General features: G+C 35.4%; 1 protein-coding gene across 1 annotated transcript in view; it reads left to right on the top strand.

The window, feature by feature from the left end:
* Positions 1 to 2,730: 2,730 nt before the first annotated feature.
* LOC125276501 (adhesion G protein-coupled receptor A3) overlaps positions 2,731 to 15,509 on the top strand; it is a 160,000-nt gene continuing 147,221 nt past the window's right edge. Inside the window, exon 1 of the mRNA XM_048204028.1 lies at positions 2,731 to 3,575. Within this exon, the coding sequence (XP_048059985.1) occupies positions 3,355 to 3,575 (221 nt within the window). The 5' untranslated portion in view covers positions 2,731 to 3,354. The remainder of the gene's footprint in view (positions 3,576 to 15,509) is intronic.

Below are 15,509 nucleotides of genomic sequence, written 5' to 3'. Positions count from 1 at the left end.
ATTCATAGATCCACGTATACATGGGTTTCAAAGACGTCACTTCCGCTATGCCCGCCGCCATATTTGGGACCAGTCACAGCTGCGCGTCCTGTTTAAGTCTATGGTGACAGCAGCTACAAATACCAGAGGAAGGCCAACAAAACGCTCTCAGAAGGTTCACAACAAGTTTACAATATATCTGGGATATGTGGTGCTGTTAGCCGTTTCAACAGTCGTCAGAACTACAAATTTATTTGATTTATTTGAAAATATTGTGAATTCTAGTTGCTGTGTTTCGGCGTGTTGTTACAGGATGAACAAATTCACGACACCAGCTGACTACATTACTTAGTTCAAGTATGCGTGCATGATTTTGTGCAAATATAAGTTGTAATTTTATGTATATCTTGTATAAATATATATGAATTACCATATATAGGATGTGTCCCGTCGAGTTAATTAACCTTCTAGCAAAGCGCTTCAGTTTACGGGTGTTCATTCAGTGCGCGCAGCTCAAATAATAGTTATCAAAATGAGATGATTTGAGAAAAAAAATCTGTTATTGTTCATGATCCTTATTATTAATCAAACTATGTGTTGATGAAAATAATACTAGAACAATATAAGAGCTAGTTATTAAAAATAATGCATTCATTTTCTAAAAGAAATATTAAAGTTTTAATATTACTGTGTAGTAACGTTAAACATTTTAATGACTTAATCATTGCTGTTTGAGCTGCGCACGCTGAAGCTGAAGATAATAAAAAACCCATAAACTGAAAGTTAATTAACTCATCGGAACACATCCTATATAAAATAATCCAGATATTAATACAAAATAAAAATATTACAACTAGCATTTGCACAAAATCACGCACAGATGAACTTGAAGTAACGTCATTGAAACCCCGAAACACATAAAATAAGCCCAAATAATTCACAACGTTATTTTACAAATATATACGATTATAATATCATGTATAAGAAGAAGACAGTCCCAATCATATTAATGTTTTGTCTTACTTTTTGAGCGCTCGCGCTGAAGCTATAGATGATCATCAGCTCTGTGGGTTATTTACCTCAACGAAACACATCCTTTATGAGAATAATCAGATATTTATACTTAATAAAATTAATAAGTTTTATCTGTACAAAATGACGCGAATGCACAAGTGAAGTTTGAACAAGTTATGTAATCAATGTAATCAAACTCAGTCGACGCGCTCTTACCACAACAACACGCTGAAACAACAACACAGAGAATTCACAACATTTTATTACAATAGTGTTCTCGTTATAATGTTATGTAAATGACAGTCCCAGCAGTTATTAATGTTGTGCATTGCTGTTTGGCTGCCAGTGGTGTGGTCCCTTCTAAATGAAGCCAATAATTCTGCCGATCTAACTACTTTGGGATCAAATAAATTTGTAGTTCTGACGACTGTTGAAACGGCTAACAGCACCACATATCCAAGATATATTATAAACTTGTTGTGAACCTTCTGAGAGTGTTTCGTTGGCCTTCCTCTGGTAATTGTAGCTGCTGTCACCATAGACTTTAACAGGGCGCGCAGCTGTGACCGGTCCCAAATATGGCGGCGATAGAATACAGTGACGTCACATGAAACCCATGTATACTAAATGCATGAAGCAAGGGTGTAGAGTTACATTCAAGCTATTTTAATGCATGAAGATTTTTTTTTTTTTTCACAGGAAAGTGTTTAAATGTCATTTTGTTGATCAAAGATGAGTTTTAAAGGATAAAATGATTGACTAGGGGGATTTTAATGTTTGCATAACCAAGAAAAAACACTTTTAAAACAGGGAATGTTTTTATAACTTAATGGGAACACCAGCAAAATGTTCTTAGAATAGGTATAATCATATACATTCAACACCCTTAAAGAATTAGATAAAGATATTGTACAGTGCATAGATTATTTCATTACCATCATGCTGTTTCAGGATTGGACTTAATCTGCTCTAAGAATTTACTCAGAGGACATGAGGGAAATAATTGTTTTCTGAATGTAAGCCCATTTTAATTCCATAATGTGGCATTTAAGAAATATCTGTGCCTTCATGGTATTATTTTTTTCCTTGTCAAAAACTCGCTTTGTGAAAACTGAATTCTGGATGTAACGAGACTTCAGTCAACTTAATACAAGATCTAGTCTTGATCATTCTTTAGGTTCAGATCCCGCTGTGTTCCTGCTGGAGTGCGTTGATGTCCTGCTCGAGTCCTTTATCTCCACTCCTTTTCATCTGAATGGTTGTCAGGGGATAAAGAAGACCCTTAATGTACCTGGAAATAAAGGTAAAACATTTCTTTGCAAATTCAAAATGAGATGTGCTGCTTTAGTCTATTCTGTCTCTGATGACGAAGCAACTATTTGACGTCAATCTCAGTGTGGCATTCAGACAGTAACCTAGTTACAGAAAGAGACAATTCTATAGGGAAAAACTCTCTTATTCTCTTTTTTTTTTTCCTTTACAAGAAAATACATAGCACTAATTATCCATCATATGAGATAAGAATATCTTAAAGGTAAAATTACATTTGTATGAGGGACAAAACCCCACAAGGGTTTGCTGAAGTGCTTGTGGTAATGACATTAAGTGTGCAGATGTATGCCAGTAATGATGGTAACTCATAAGATATGTGAAATTCCACATCCCTGCGCCTCTTTAGACTAAATAAAGGAGAATTACGGTCATGTGGGATTTTGAGCCAATAAAATTACCGAGAAAGTTTATTCACCGGGAGGGACAATTATAAATCCTGCTATGGCGAAGGCATGGCTTATGAATATTAATGACGGCATGCTGACGAAACTTTTCTGGAACGGCCAGTCTGTTAGCCTAATTATTATTCATAAGCCAGCCCTTCACCGTAGTTCTCACCCAGCAGCCAATCAGGTCAGCCTTCTGGGAAACGTCACAGTTCGATATTGAATATTCGTAAGTCAGGCCTTCAGCATAGTAGGACGCGACGCCGGGAGGAGGAACGCGTGTGACAGGACGCGCATCGCTAGAAGTTACTTCATCCACCTACAGCAACCTGTTGACAGCAGTACATACTTGCAGGAGTTACTCAAACTGGCTCTAATGCGCAGAAGTGCGCGCTTGAACGCGGAGACGCGCACTGGAACAAAACTTTTCTTCACTTTTGGATAATAAGGATGAACAGAAGCGCGTGCAATGAGGATGCAAACTAAACTGGCGTATGAAGCAGAACTGGTAATATTTTGTCACTGATCATTAGGGACCAGTAGTCCTCTGTATTTGATCTACCCTGAGATGATCAATAATTGTATCCCGGACTGGCTGGAAGTAACGTGACAGTGCGCTGTATAGATCATCCTCAAGTGCGCAATGAAGGTGCTCCTCGTGCTGTGCGCGGCGCTCGCGGGCTGCTGGAGAAGCGCGTGCAGCAACAGATACTGTCCTGACTTGATGATTGACAGCTGTCATTGCACTTCAGAGAGATCAAAGGAGTTTAATAGGCAGAGCATGCGCGTGAAGGTTGTGTGTGATGATGCGGACCTGATGGAAACCATGCAGCCCAGCTCTTTACCTAACACAACAGTGTCACTGTGAGTAACTCTCAAGTGTTCATGTGCGGTAAAGGGTTAGTTCGCCAAAAAAAGAAAATTATGTCATTTATTACTCACCCTCATGTCGTTCCACACCCGTAAAGACCTTCGTTCATCTTCAGAACACAAATTAATATATTTTTGATAATCCGATGGCTCAGTGAGGCCACTATAGACAGCAATGCCATTTCCTCTCTCAAGATCCATTAAGGTACTAAAAACATATTTAAATCAGTTCATGTGAGTTCAGTGGTTCTATCTTAATATTATAAAGCGACAACCGTTTGATAGGATTTCTGAATCACTGATTCGATTCGTAAAGCTCTGAAGCAGTGTTTTGAAATCGGCCCATCATTATATTGTTGAAAAGTCGTTTTTTAGTGTTTTTTTAGCGCACAAAAAATATTCTCATCGCTTTTTAATATTAATATAGAACCACTGAACTCACATGAACTGATTTAAATATGTTTTAGTACCTTTCTGGGTCTTGAGAGGTTCGGTGACATTGCTGTCTATAGAGGCCTTTACTGAACCATCAGATTTCATCAAAAATATCTTAATTTGTGTTCTGAAGATTGACGAAGGTCTTACGGGTGTGGAACGACATGAGGGTGAGTAATAAATGACATTATTTTCATTTTTGGGTGAACTAACCCTTTAATACTCATGGTCCATGCCAGTTATGTGCTTAAATTCTTTCAAATCAATTAAAATTTCGGGTTATTATATCTTTCAAATTTTGAATTGACTTACACTCTAAAAAATGCTGGGTTAAAAACAACCCAATGGACAAACCCAGCAATTTGGTTGTTTAAAACCAGTGGTTGGGTTAAATGCTTGCCCATCATGCTGGGTAGTTTTATTTAACTCAAGTATTGCTTGCTTAAAAATGAACTCAAAATATGTTGTAAGTTTAATGAATAATAATTAAACAATGAGCATTTATTAAATTGCTTAATAAATGTTCACCTTTTGATTATTATTGTTTCCTCTAGTAATTATGTGTCTGATTTTTAATTTACAACATATTTTGGGTTCATGTTATATCAGCCATATAGTCATTTTTAAACAGTACTGTAGTTGGGTTGAATAAAAATGCCCAGCATATATTGGTCAACATTTAACCCAACCGCAGAGTTTGTCCATTTTCAACCCAACTTAGGTTGTTTTTAACCCAGCATTTTTTAGAGTGTATGGATGACCCATGCATTGATGCATACAATTTTTTTGCCTTTTGAGTCAAATCAGTTTTATTATTACATTTATTCATTCAGCAAATGCTTGTATCTTTAGTGAGAGAGAAACAGGAGTACAGGAGTCAATAATTGTCATAATTAGAATCTGATATCAGAACCATTTAAATATTTGTGTTTTATGTGATTGTAATTGACCAAAACACTGATCTGAGGAACTATAAAGAAACACCAAGAACTTTATTGCAACTTCAGAATCCCTAAACATGCTCTTGATGATAAGAGGGTTTTTGAAAGAAAAGAAAAAACCCAAAGGTGCTGCGAAAGAACTCTTGAAGAACTTTTCTTAGAGAGATAGTCTTCATTAAAGCACCATATTGAATCTGAGGAGAGCGATTGTGATTTCTGGGCAATAGTGCTGCACCTCTGAAAACTCCTAATGCATTTTTAATTGCATAAATAATTTTCCCCTGACGTACCTGCGCTTGCAACCAGGGCTTGTAGTAAGCATTACTTTAATACGTGTGAGTCGTGTTTTAATTAATTATAATGGTTTTACTGATTGGGAAGCTGCCGGCTGTAAGGAGTGATAAAATGGTTTCTGTTTGTAAATAATGAAATGTGTTGCTGGAGTGAAGTTTACTGCATGAAGCTGCTTTTGTGTTTTTATTCATCTCAGCTCTTGTTGACCAAAGACTGTTGTTCGTAAATCAATGTTCAGCTATTCCCTCTGATTCCATTCAGACATCTCTCACAGGCCACGAGGAAGAAATTACACTTGAAGGCAAAAGTTTGGACACTTCACTGAATTTCTCTCTCATGATCGTAACACATTTTCTCTTAAACGTTTTAAAAACTGATTTTCAAATACAAAAAGCACCTCATGAATGTCCAGAGCTGGAAACTAGATGAAGAAGAAGCTCAAATGTAAGAGAGGTTTTGATCTCGAATGAGAGTTTTCATCACTGCACTATAATTCTACTCAAAATAGAGTTCTGCAGGGATGAGGTATTTTTGTAGGTCAAACCCAGAAACGAGTTGCATTTTAGCACTTCCGGTTTCATTGTGCTGAAGTCAGTGGGTTTTTTGAATGGGCTTTTAGTAGGTATTCAAGATTTTTATGATATAAAATACATTAATAATACACCCTTGAGATCTTTTTAAAGCTTTTACTTGTTTCGAAAAGTGTCTAAATGGGACTGCAGAGGTTGTCATGGACATTGAATGTCTCACGCTGAACAGGTCAAGTCAACTTTATTTCTATAGCTCAATTCACTTCAATAACTATCTCAATGTTGCAAAAATATCCTAACCCACTCTTACAAACTATTCTAACTCAAACTTTGAGGGATTTTCTTTTTTTAAAGACTGATGGTGATGTTGAGGTCATGTGACCATGGTGTAGTTCCTTTATAATCATTTAGCTTTTGACTTCTGCCGATTGTATTTACTGTAGGCTTCAAAATTCATGAGAGTTGTGTTAATTTGTGAGGATTTTCATTAACAAAATGAGCAAGAATCATAAACTTTTGTTGTTCGCAGAGTTTTTTTTTTCTGCAATAATCCAAAAGCCAATGGAAGATTGGGTTTAGTTGAGGGAACATGGGTGATGCAAACATACAAAAATACATCATCAACTGTGATGAGGTGAATCACAGCTTTACAAGCTTTGATTTGAAGCAGGAAAGTATTTAAAAATCAGACAAAAATACAAATATACAAGATTATGAACTTAACGACGTTAATGAGGGAAAGTATTACAATCCCATGAAGCATTGCGAACAACATAATCAAATTAAAAACAATGGAGAAACATAAAACTATTCATTTAAAGTTTATTGCTATATATATATATATATATTTAGTGGGTACGGAAAGTATTCAGACCCCCTTAAATTTTTCACTCTTAAGTGCAGCAGAAATTTTTTTGTAACCATGGCCAGATCTGTGCCTTGCCACAATTCTGTCTCTGAGCTCTTCAGGCAGTTCCTTTGACCTCATGATTCTCATTTGCTCTGACATGCACTGTGAGCTGTAAGGTCTTGTATAGACAGGTGTGTGGCTTTCCTAATCAAGTCCAATCCGTATAATCAAACACAGCTGGACTCAAATGAAGGTGTAGAACCATCTCAAGGATGATCAGAAGAAATGGACAGCACCTGAGTTAAATATATGAGTGTCACAGCAAAGGGTCTGAATACTTAGGACCATGTGATGTTTCAGTTTTTCTTTTTTAATAAATCTGCAAAAATGTCAACAATTCTGTGTTTTTCTGTCAATATGGGGTGCTGTGTGTACATTAATGAGGAAAAAAAATGATAATGATTTTAGCAAATGGCTGCACTATAACAAACAAAGAGTGAAAAAATTAAGGGGGTCTGAATACTTTCCGTACCCACTGTATGTGTGTATATATATATATATATATATATATATATATATATATATATATATATATATATACACATTGCATAGAGAGCATAGAGATTGACTTGATTATGTCATTCATGGTGCTTCACTAGTGATTTGCTCACTGCGACTCTCTGATTGGTGTAATTTTCTATACAGCATCATGGGTAATGTAGTTTTCACTACGAATTCCACTGGTAAACATGATTATTTCATTAATAAGTTGAAATAACATGAAAAACAGAAAAAAATACCATTGATTAAAAACCTCATAGCTCACAATAGTGCTGTCTTTAAAGGTTTCTAAGTTATTATAAAAAAAAAAAAAAATTCCTATGGAGAAAATGAACGGAGTTTTGACTTCCAGATCCGATTGTTGCGCTCTATACGGAGCACGAGTCCAGTTTCTTGACTGCTATAGTGTATGATGTGTTCAGCTTGTGTTCATCTTCTAAACTCTGATCTGTGGCTTGTTTTGGTCCTGGTTTGTCAGGAAGCCTTTTTCCTGTTCTAGGAAGCATGACATTCATAATTCTGCTGTGACTTCCCTCATCTCACCTCTTTGTTTCTGAGTTCAGGATAAATAAAGCGCTCTCAGCTCACATACTTTTCTCCTCCTTAGACACTTGTATTATGATGTTTACTGTAGTTCAGTTCAACCCTCATTATCATTCTGGCACCATTTCTCCATTAAACATCTTGGGCAAGATGCTTCGCCCTGCAAGTGCAACAGACGGAGCAGATACTCATGTTTAATTCATTTCGTTTTATTCATTAAAAGCCTCTTTTATATAAACTGATTTAGGGCACTTCTCATGGTTGTAGGTTTATCTTTATTTCTAAATGTTTGCATCTTAAAGGAGTCGATAATTCAACAATGTTAATTCTCATGTCCTTCCAAACCTGTTGAAGATGTAATTAGATAGTAATTAATTACTTTTTTAGTGCATGAATGTATGAATTTCTTTCTTCTGTCGAACACAAAAGGAGATGTTTAGCAGAATGTCTGAATCACTGTTTTCCATGCAATGAAAGTGGAAAGGGATTTTTACTGTTAAGCCTCAAAAAAGTATAAAAGCATTAAAAAGTTATCATAATATTAACCCGTATACACTACCATTCAAAAGTTTAGGACCGATAAGATTTTTAATATTTTTAAAAGAAGTTTTGTCTGCTCACCAAGATTGCATTTATTTAATTAAAAATACAGTAAAAACAGTAATATTGTGAAATATTATTACAATTTAAAATAACTGTTTTCTATTGGAATATAATATAAAGTTTAATTTATTTCTGTGTTGGAAAAGCTGAATTTTCAGCATCGTTACTCCAGTCTTCAGTGTCACATGATCCTTCAGAAATCATTTTAATATGATGATTTGCTGCTCAAGAAACATTTATTATTATTATCAATGTTAAAAACAGTTGTATTTAACATTGATTTTACTTTTTTCAGGATTCCTTGATGAATAGAAAGTTCAAAAGAACAGCATTTAACTGAAATACAAAGCTTTTGTAGCATTATACACTACTGTTCAAAAGTTTGGGGTCAGTAAGAATTTTTATTTTTATTTTTTTGAGAAGAATTTAAAGAAATATTTTTTTTCAGCAAGGATGCATTAAATCAATCAAAAGTGACAGTAAAGACATTTAAAATGTAACAACAGATTATATTTCAAATAAGCGCTGTTCTTTTGAACTTTCTATTCATCAAAGAATCCTGAAAAAAAACATATTGTACACAAATATTTTGTACATCTGTGCACAATAAATGATGCTGAAAATTCAGCTTTGCCAACACAAGAAGTTACATTTTCAAATATTTCCAAATAGAAAACAGTTATTTTAAATTGTCACAATATTACTGATTTTACTGTATTTTTTATTAAATAAATGCAGCCTTGGTGAGCAGACGAAACTTCTTTATAAAACATTAAAAATGTTACCGATCCCAAACTTTTGAACGGTAGTGTATCTCATGCACTATATTTTATAAGTCTTCTGAAGTCATATGATTGTGTGAGGAACAGAAAATCTGCACAGCATTTCTCAAGCTTCTTTCACTTTTTCTCATGATCAAAGCTGGTGAGAAACAAATGGAAAGGGAAGATTTTCAGTGACTTAAAATTGCAGCGTGATGTCATGAAAAAACGTATCTATACAGAAACATTAAGCTTGCTTCGCTTGACCAGGTGAAACGTGTACTAAGTGTCTTCAAAAAGAGTTTTATTTTCCAAATAATGTTCTATTCAATTATTACTAAACCCTGACATTAACTCTACCTTAATGTACCTAAAGCTGCTTGTATTTGATCAAAAATACAGTAAAAACAATAATATTGTGAAATATTGTTACAATTTAAAATTTCTATTTTAAATATATCTTAAAATGTAATTCATTCCTGTGATGCAAAGCTGATTTTTATTTTATTTTTTTCTAAAAAATATGATACACTACCATTCAAAACTTTGTCGCAAGTACGTGTTTTTTTTTTAAGTAATTAAAACTTGTTTTAATCAAGGATCAAATTGACAGTATAAAGACATTTATAATGTTACAAAAGATTCTATTTCAAATAAATGCTGTTCTTATGAAATGTCTATTCATCAAAGAATCCTAAAATATCAGTTTCCATACTGTTTTCAATGTTGATAACAATAAGAAGTGTTTCTTGAGCAGCAAATCATCATATTAGAATGATTTCTGAAGGATCATGTGACACTGAAGACTGGAGTAATGATGCTGAAAATTCAGCTTTGATCACAGGAATAAATTACAGTTTACAGTTGCTATATATTCACATAGAAAACAGCTATTATAAATTGTAATTATATTTCACTATTTTTACTGTATTTTTGATCAAATAAATGCAGCCTTGGTGACTTCTTTCAAAAACATTTTGACCGGTAGCAAAGACGAGGCTATAGATATAAGACGGTTCACTCCTATTAGTTATGAATGGGAGAAACTGCGCCCGCAATATGGCGGAATACATCTCGACTTCCAAGCCAATCACTGATTGATAAAGTAATAGAGGGTATGCACGTGACGTCACCGGCGACCGTTATGACTGCGGTCACGCCGCTGAGTGGCAAAAGACTGAGCGGCAGCATTGGTTTTCAGCGTGAATGTCGCGAAAAACACACAAAACACGTCCAAAACGGAAAAGAGCTTTGCGACTGACTGTATAAATAGCTTTGACACAAAACCTGAGGCATATATTTAAAAACTTCCGAAAGCTACAGAAAAAAAGCAAATGGATTACTGCAATTCAGAGAAACAGCTCGACTCCAGCAGAGAAACATGGATTTGCATTTATCATTTTGTGTCAAATTGTTGGATTTTGAGGTAAAATCATACCGTATATATTGTATTGTTATATATTATGTTGACAACTCATTAATTAAATATTTACCATCTTATATTCTGCATAATTGGGTGTTTTTAAATAAACAACACTGACAAAAACTATACTATAAAACTATATATGTTTTAGGGCTGGACAATATGACGATATAACATTGATATAAGTGATTATGCGGATTTAAACCTACCTATATTGTAGTTATATAAAGCGTTCACAGGCAGATTTGCTTTATGTATTTCCCCACCGTCAAATCAGGCACATATAAATATCAGGAAACACGACTCCTGGCTGCATGTCAATATCCATGGATTAGGTTTATTTGACAAGTTGTAAGGAACACTTTTGAGCCCAACCTTTTGTGTAATTCCTTAGTTTTACTCGCGTTTTCGCAGTTTCCCCTATTAAATCCAGTCACGCAGCAGGTTCTTTTACCACTCAGTCCAACTGAGGGAACGCGTTTTCGGCGTGAAAGTGACGTCGATGCATACCCTCTATTGCGTCACTGCAGCTGCAGTTAGAAGCTCCAGTTCCCATAGAAACCTGAGACTCACGCTTAGGACTGCACATGCGCATTGGCTCGTCTAGCCTGAAAAATAAGCTTTTTTAATGCTATTTGAGCATAAGAAACAACATTTATAGGATAGTTGATGTCAGATTTTGTTGCTGATTTAAATTTGTTATTTAATTATGAGTTCGCCAAGCAGTTTTTGAGATTTCAGGATTCCCCCATTCAAATAGGACTTGGTCTTGGGTGGCCGAAATAGCTGCTCAGAAGCCGCAGAGTGAACAGACTTTCCTTGAAAGGGACTTTCCTGCCGGTAGTATTTGGATTTTAGAAGACATTGAATTTTTTTGGAGCTTAACAGCATATGTCCTTATTCACTTTCATTGAATAGATAAGAACATTTTGTGAAACATATTTTGGTCTGTGTTCCACTGAAAAAAAGGTCATAAAGGTTTGAAAAGACATGCGGATGTGGGTGAGGGTTTATTTTTAGGTGAACTATTCCTCTGATTTAGTTTTGTGGGTTTTTGTGCAATATTACATCTGTTGTCAATCAATCTGGTCCCTCACCGTGTTGCTGCTTCATCATCCGTTCTCTTGATGTTCTGTGTGTAGTTTTAGTGTCTGTGATTTTGTGAGAGTCACTGAAGGACATCGGTCAACACGGTGAAGTGTCTGTCATCACAAATGTGAAATGACAGTGGGAAAACCTGCAGGGCAGCAGAGTAACAGATAGAAACAAGCACATGATCTCATAATACACTTCAGCCTTGCGGCTTTGGACTCTTTTCATGTAAGAAAACGCATAAAGCGTTGATTTTGAATTTCGCATGGCTTTGAGATTAAGAAATCGATATGGTCATCTTCAGATAGGAGAAGTCATTGATGACAATCTTTCCCAGAAATCACTGCAGGTTTCCTCATAGCTGATGATACAGTGTAAACTTCAAATGATGTTCCTTCATGTTGTTTCAAATATGAGCTTACTGACCCCAAACTTTTTAAATCTACAGCCGCAGTCCCCATCAAAAATATCTTCATTTATGTTCCACATAAGAAAGAAAGTCAAACGTGTTTGTAAGTGATTGAAGTGCATCACATTTTTCTTTTATTATCTTGCAGAAGCAGGGGAGGCTTTTGTTGATTGTTTTATATTGTACCTGTGATGGCATTTGTGCTCAGTGACGTAAAAGATGGATCAGTAAATTAATTTTTATTTCCATGACACACACTGATACGCTCCGTCTCATAGACGCTAATGAATCCGTCTGGACTTTGCAGAAACCCCAAGAATGTGTCTGAGCGCGTTTGGAGTGTCAGCTCTCTAAAAATGTTAAGAAAGGAAAACAGAGCGCCTGCCAAGGATACATTAGCGGTGCGTCCCTCTCAAGGCGAGTCAATTCTGGGGTTATTTAAAGTGTCATAAGATGGCCGGACCCTAAAGTCACTTCATTTAGATAATTCTTTTAGAAAACAAGACAAATCAGCATATTAGAATGATTTCTGAAGGATCATGTGACACTGAAGACTGGAGTAATGATGCTGAAAATTCAGCTTTGATCACAGGAATAAATTACATTTTAATATATATTCACATAGAAAACAGCTCTTTTAAATGGTAGTAATATTTCAAAATTTTTACTGTATTTTTGATCAAATAAATGCATATATATATATATATATATATATATATATATATGCATTTATTTGATCAAAAATACAGTAAAAATTTTATATATATAATTTTATAATATATGCATATATAGCTTTACTCACCCTCAAGCCATCCTAGGTGTATATGACTTTCTTCTGTCTGATGAAAACAATCTGAGAAATATTAATAAATATCCTGACACATCCGAGCTTTATAATGGCAGTGAATGGGGGTCACTAGTATGAGCTGAAGAAAGTGTTTCCATCTACATCTATCCATCATAAATATGTGCTCCACACGGCTCCGGGGGGTTAATAAAGGCCTTCTGAAGTGAAACGATGCATTTGTGTAAAAAATATCCATATTTAAACAAGTTATGAAGTCAAATATCGAGCTTCCGCCAGACTGCCTTCTGTATTCAACATACGAAGAAAGTGAAAAACTCTTGCAGTTCACAAAGCTTAAGCTACGTCCTACGCCTTCCCTATTCAACTCACGGAAAAAGTGTAATTGACGCGACGCCAGTTTACACTTTCTTCGTAACTTGAATATGGAAGGCAATCTGGCGGAAGTTAGATATTTTACTTCAAAACTTGTTTAAATATGGATATTTGTTTTACACAAATGCACCGTTTCGCTTTAGAAGGCCTTTATTAACCCCCTGGAGCCATGTGGAGCACATATTTATGATGGATGGATGTAGATGGAAGCACTTTCTTCAGCTCATACTAGTGACCCCCGTTCACTGCCATTATAAAGCTTGGATGCGTCAGGATATTTATTAATATTTCTCCGTTTGTGTTCATCAGAAACAAGAGAGTCATATACACCTTTGTCATTTTTTACAAGATTTTTTTTTACCGAATGACACTTTTGGTTATACCGAATGATGATATTTGCAAACAATGCTAACAGGCTGATATCTAGCTAGCAAAAGGACAATCAAATATTTTATATTTAGCACAAGTTTTTAAAATATTACAACATTTTCCATGTTTTATAGCGGTTGTCCCGAATGACCTGATGTGTATGAACAAGAGAAAACATGAATTTTTCAAATAGTTAAGACAGAGTTAGTTACTTTGCTTCATGACCATGTGGTCCTTTGCAGGTGTCTGAATGATGTCACATCCTGTCACATGATATGACTTGATCCAAAATTATCGCTTTATATTGGTTACTCCACTTGACATCAATGAAATTAATTTTTCCGGACATTCTTTCTCATAACAAAGCAACGACTTCTACACATAATTTTAATACCATTTTGCACTATGTTGATATATGATGTTATAAAATCATGGCAGAATAAAATAAATATACATTTATTACATTTTGAGATATTTTAATCACAAATGAAATTTGAACGGTTAAACTGAATGACGTTTTCACACTTCAGAATCTTTAAAATATAAAACCTTTTGGATTCAATAAAAGAGAATTTAGTTGTACTACCTTATATACTTTGGATGTCATATCTTTGTTTTTATTAATATTAAAGCCTTTGCGTCACGTCATTGACTCATATATAAACATCAAAACCTTCCAGACAAAACAACTTGCAACTCCGCACCCTGTTTGCCACCTCAATTCAAATTCAGGAATTGAATTGGTATTCAAAAGACGTTCTGAATTCAGTTCTTAATGACACAAAAACATTCTGTAAATAAAGCTTCATTTGCATAGAAAGCAGCAAGATCACATAAAAAATAATGATGTGTGGAGCTGCACTAAACCAGCACGTACACGGGCTGGACCGTGGGTGGTTTGTTTTTCTTTTGCACTGAATTGTGCTGTTATTTTGGTACGAAATATAGTACTTCTGCACATGATTACCATATTCCTGTACCTTGGTGTTTACATGGTTCTTTAAAGTACAGTACCTCAAAGAAAGTCATACTGAGGTACGTGTCCAAAACCAAAAGATCTTTGTGGCGCTTTATTGCTTTTGCGTTCGTGCTGCTGTTGGTCTCAGACTCATTCTTGTTTTTGTGTAATTGTGCCTGTCGTCGCTTCGAGACTCTCCTAACACACACACTTGCACTCCAGAGCTAAATCTGCTTCATGTCCAAGGTCAATGTTAGTCCATATGAAATATGTTATTTTGGTTAGCTGTTCCTAGTAACCTGATATTATAGAAAAACACAGGGGCTGGAGCTCTTCAGCCGTGGAGGTTGGAAATCATGGAGCTGTCCGCTCGGGATGTTTGTAATAGTTGAGATTGTGATCTTTACTCGACGTGGTCCCTGTGATTGGTGCCTGTGGACCGCCGTAATTCAGAGTATTTTTATTCTGTCGCTCTTATAATAATAGAGTGGTGCAGGGTGTGTGGAGATCGGGTTCAGATCGCCAAGGGGAGCGTCGAGTTAATACTGTGTGTGTGATTGATGTCAAAACAGTGTACAAACCCACAGACGAGCTGCTGGACACACTAAACACAAACAAAGCCTTTAGAGTCACATGCTTACTGAATTCAAAGCTTCATTAGAAACAGCATGTAGATGTTGTCATTGAATATGCACCGGAATGCAATCAAAAATAGAAACTGCATTTTTAGTCAGATTTTGTGTAATAATATCTTGACATTAGGTCGACAGATCAAATAATGAATTAAGACGGAGATCTTCTGTCTGTCTGTCTGTCTGTCTATCTATCTATCCAATCATCCATCCATCCGTCTATCTATCTATCTATCTATCTATCTATCTATCTATCTATCTATCTATCTATCTATCTATCTATCTATCTATCTATCTATCTATCTATCTATCTATCTATCTATCCGTCTGTCTATCTATCCAATCGT

The sequence above is a fragment of the Megalobrama amblycephala genome, linkage group LG10 (genome assembly GCF_018812025.1).
Source record: "Megalobrama amblycephala isolate DHTTF-2021 linkage group LG10, ASM1881202v1, whole genome shotgun sequence".
NCBI lineage: Eukaryota > Metazoa > Chordata > Actinopteri > Cypriniformes > Xenocyprididae > Megalobrama > Megalobrama amblycephala.
The sequence above is the reverse complement of the archived record's forward strand: the minus strand, read 5'-3'. Positions and strand labels throughout refer to the sequence as shown.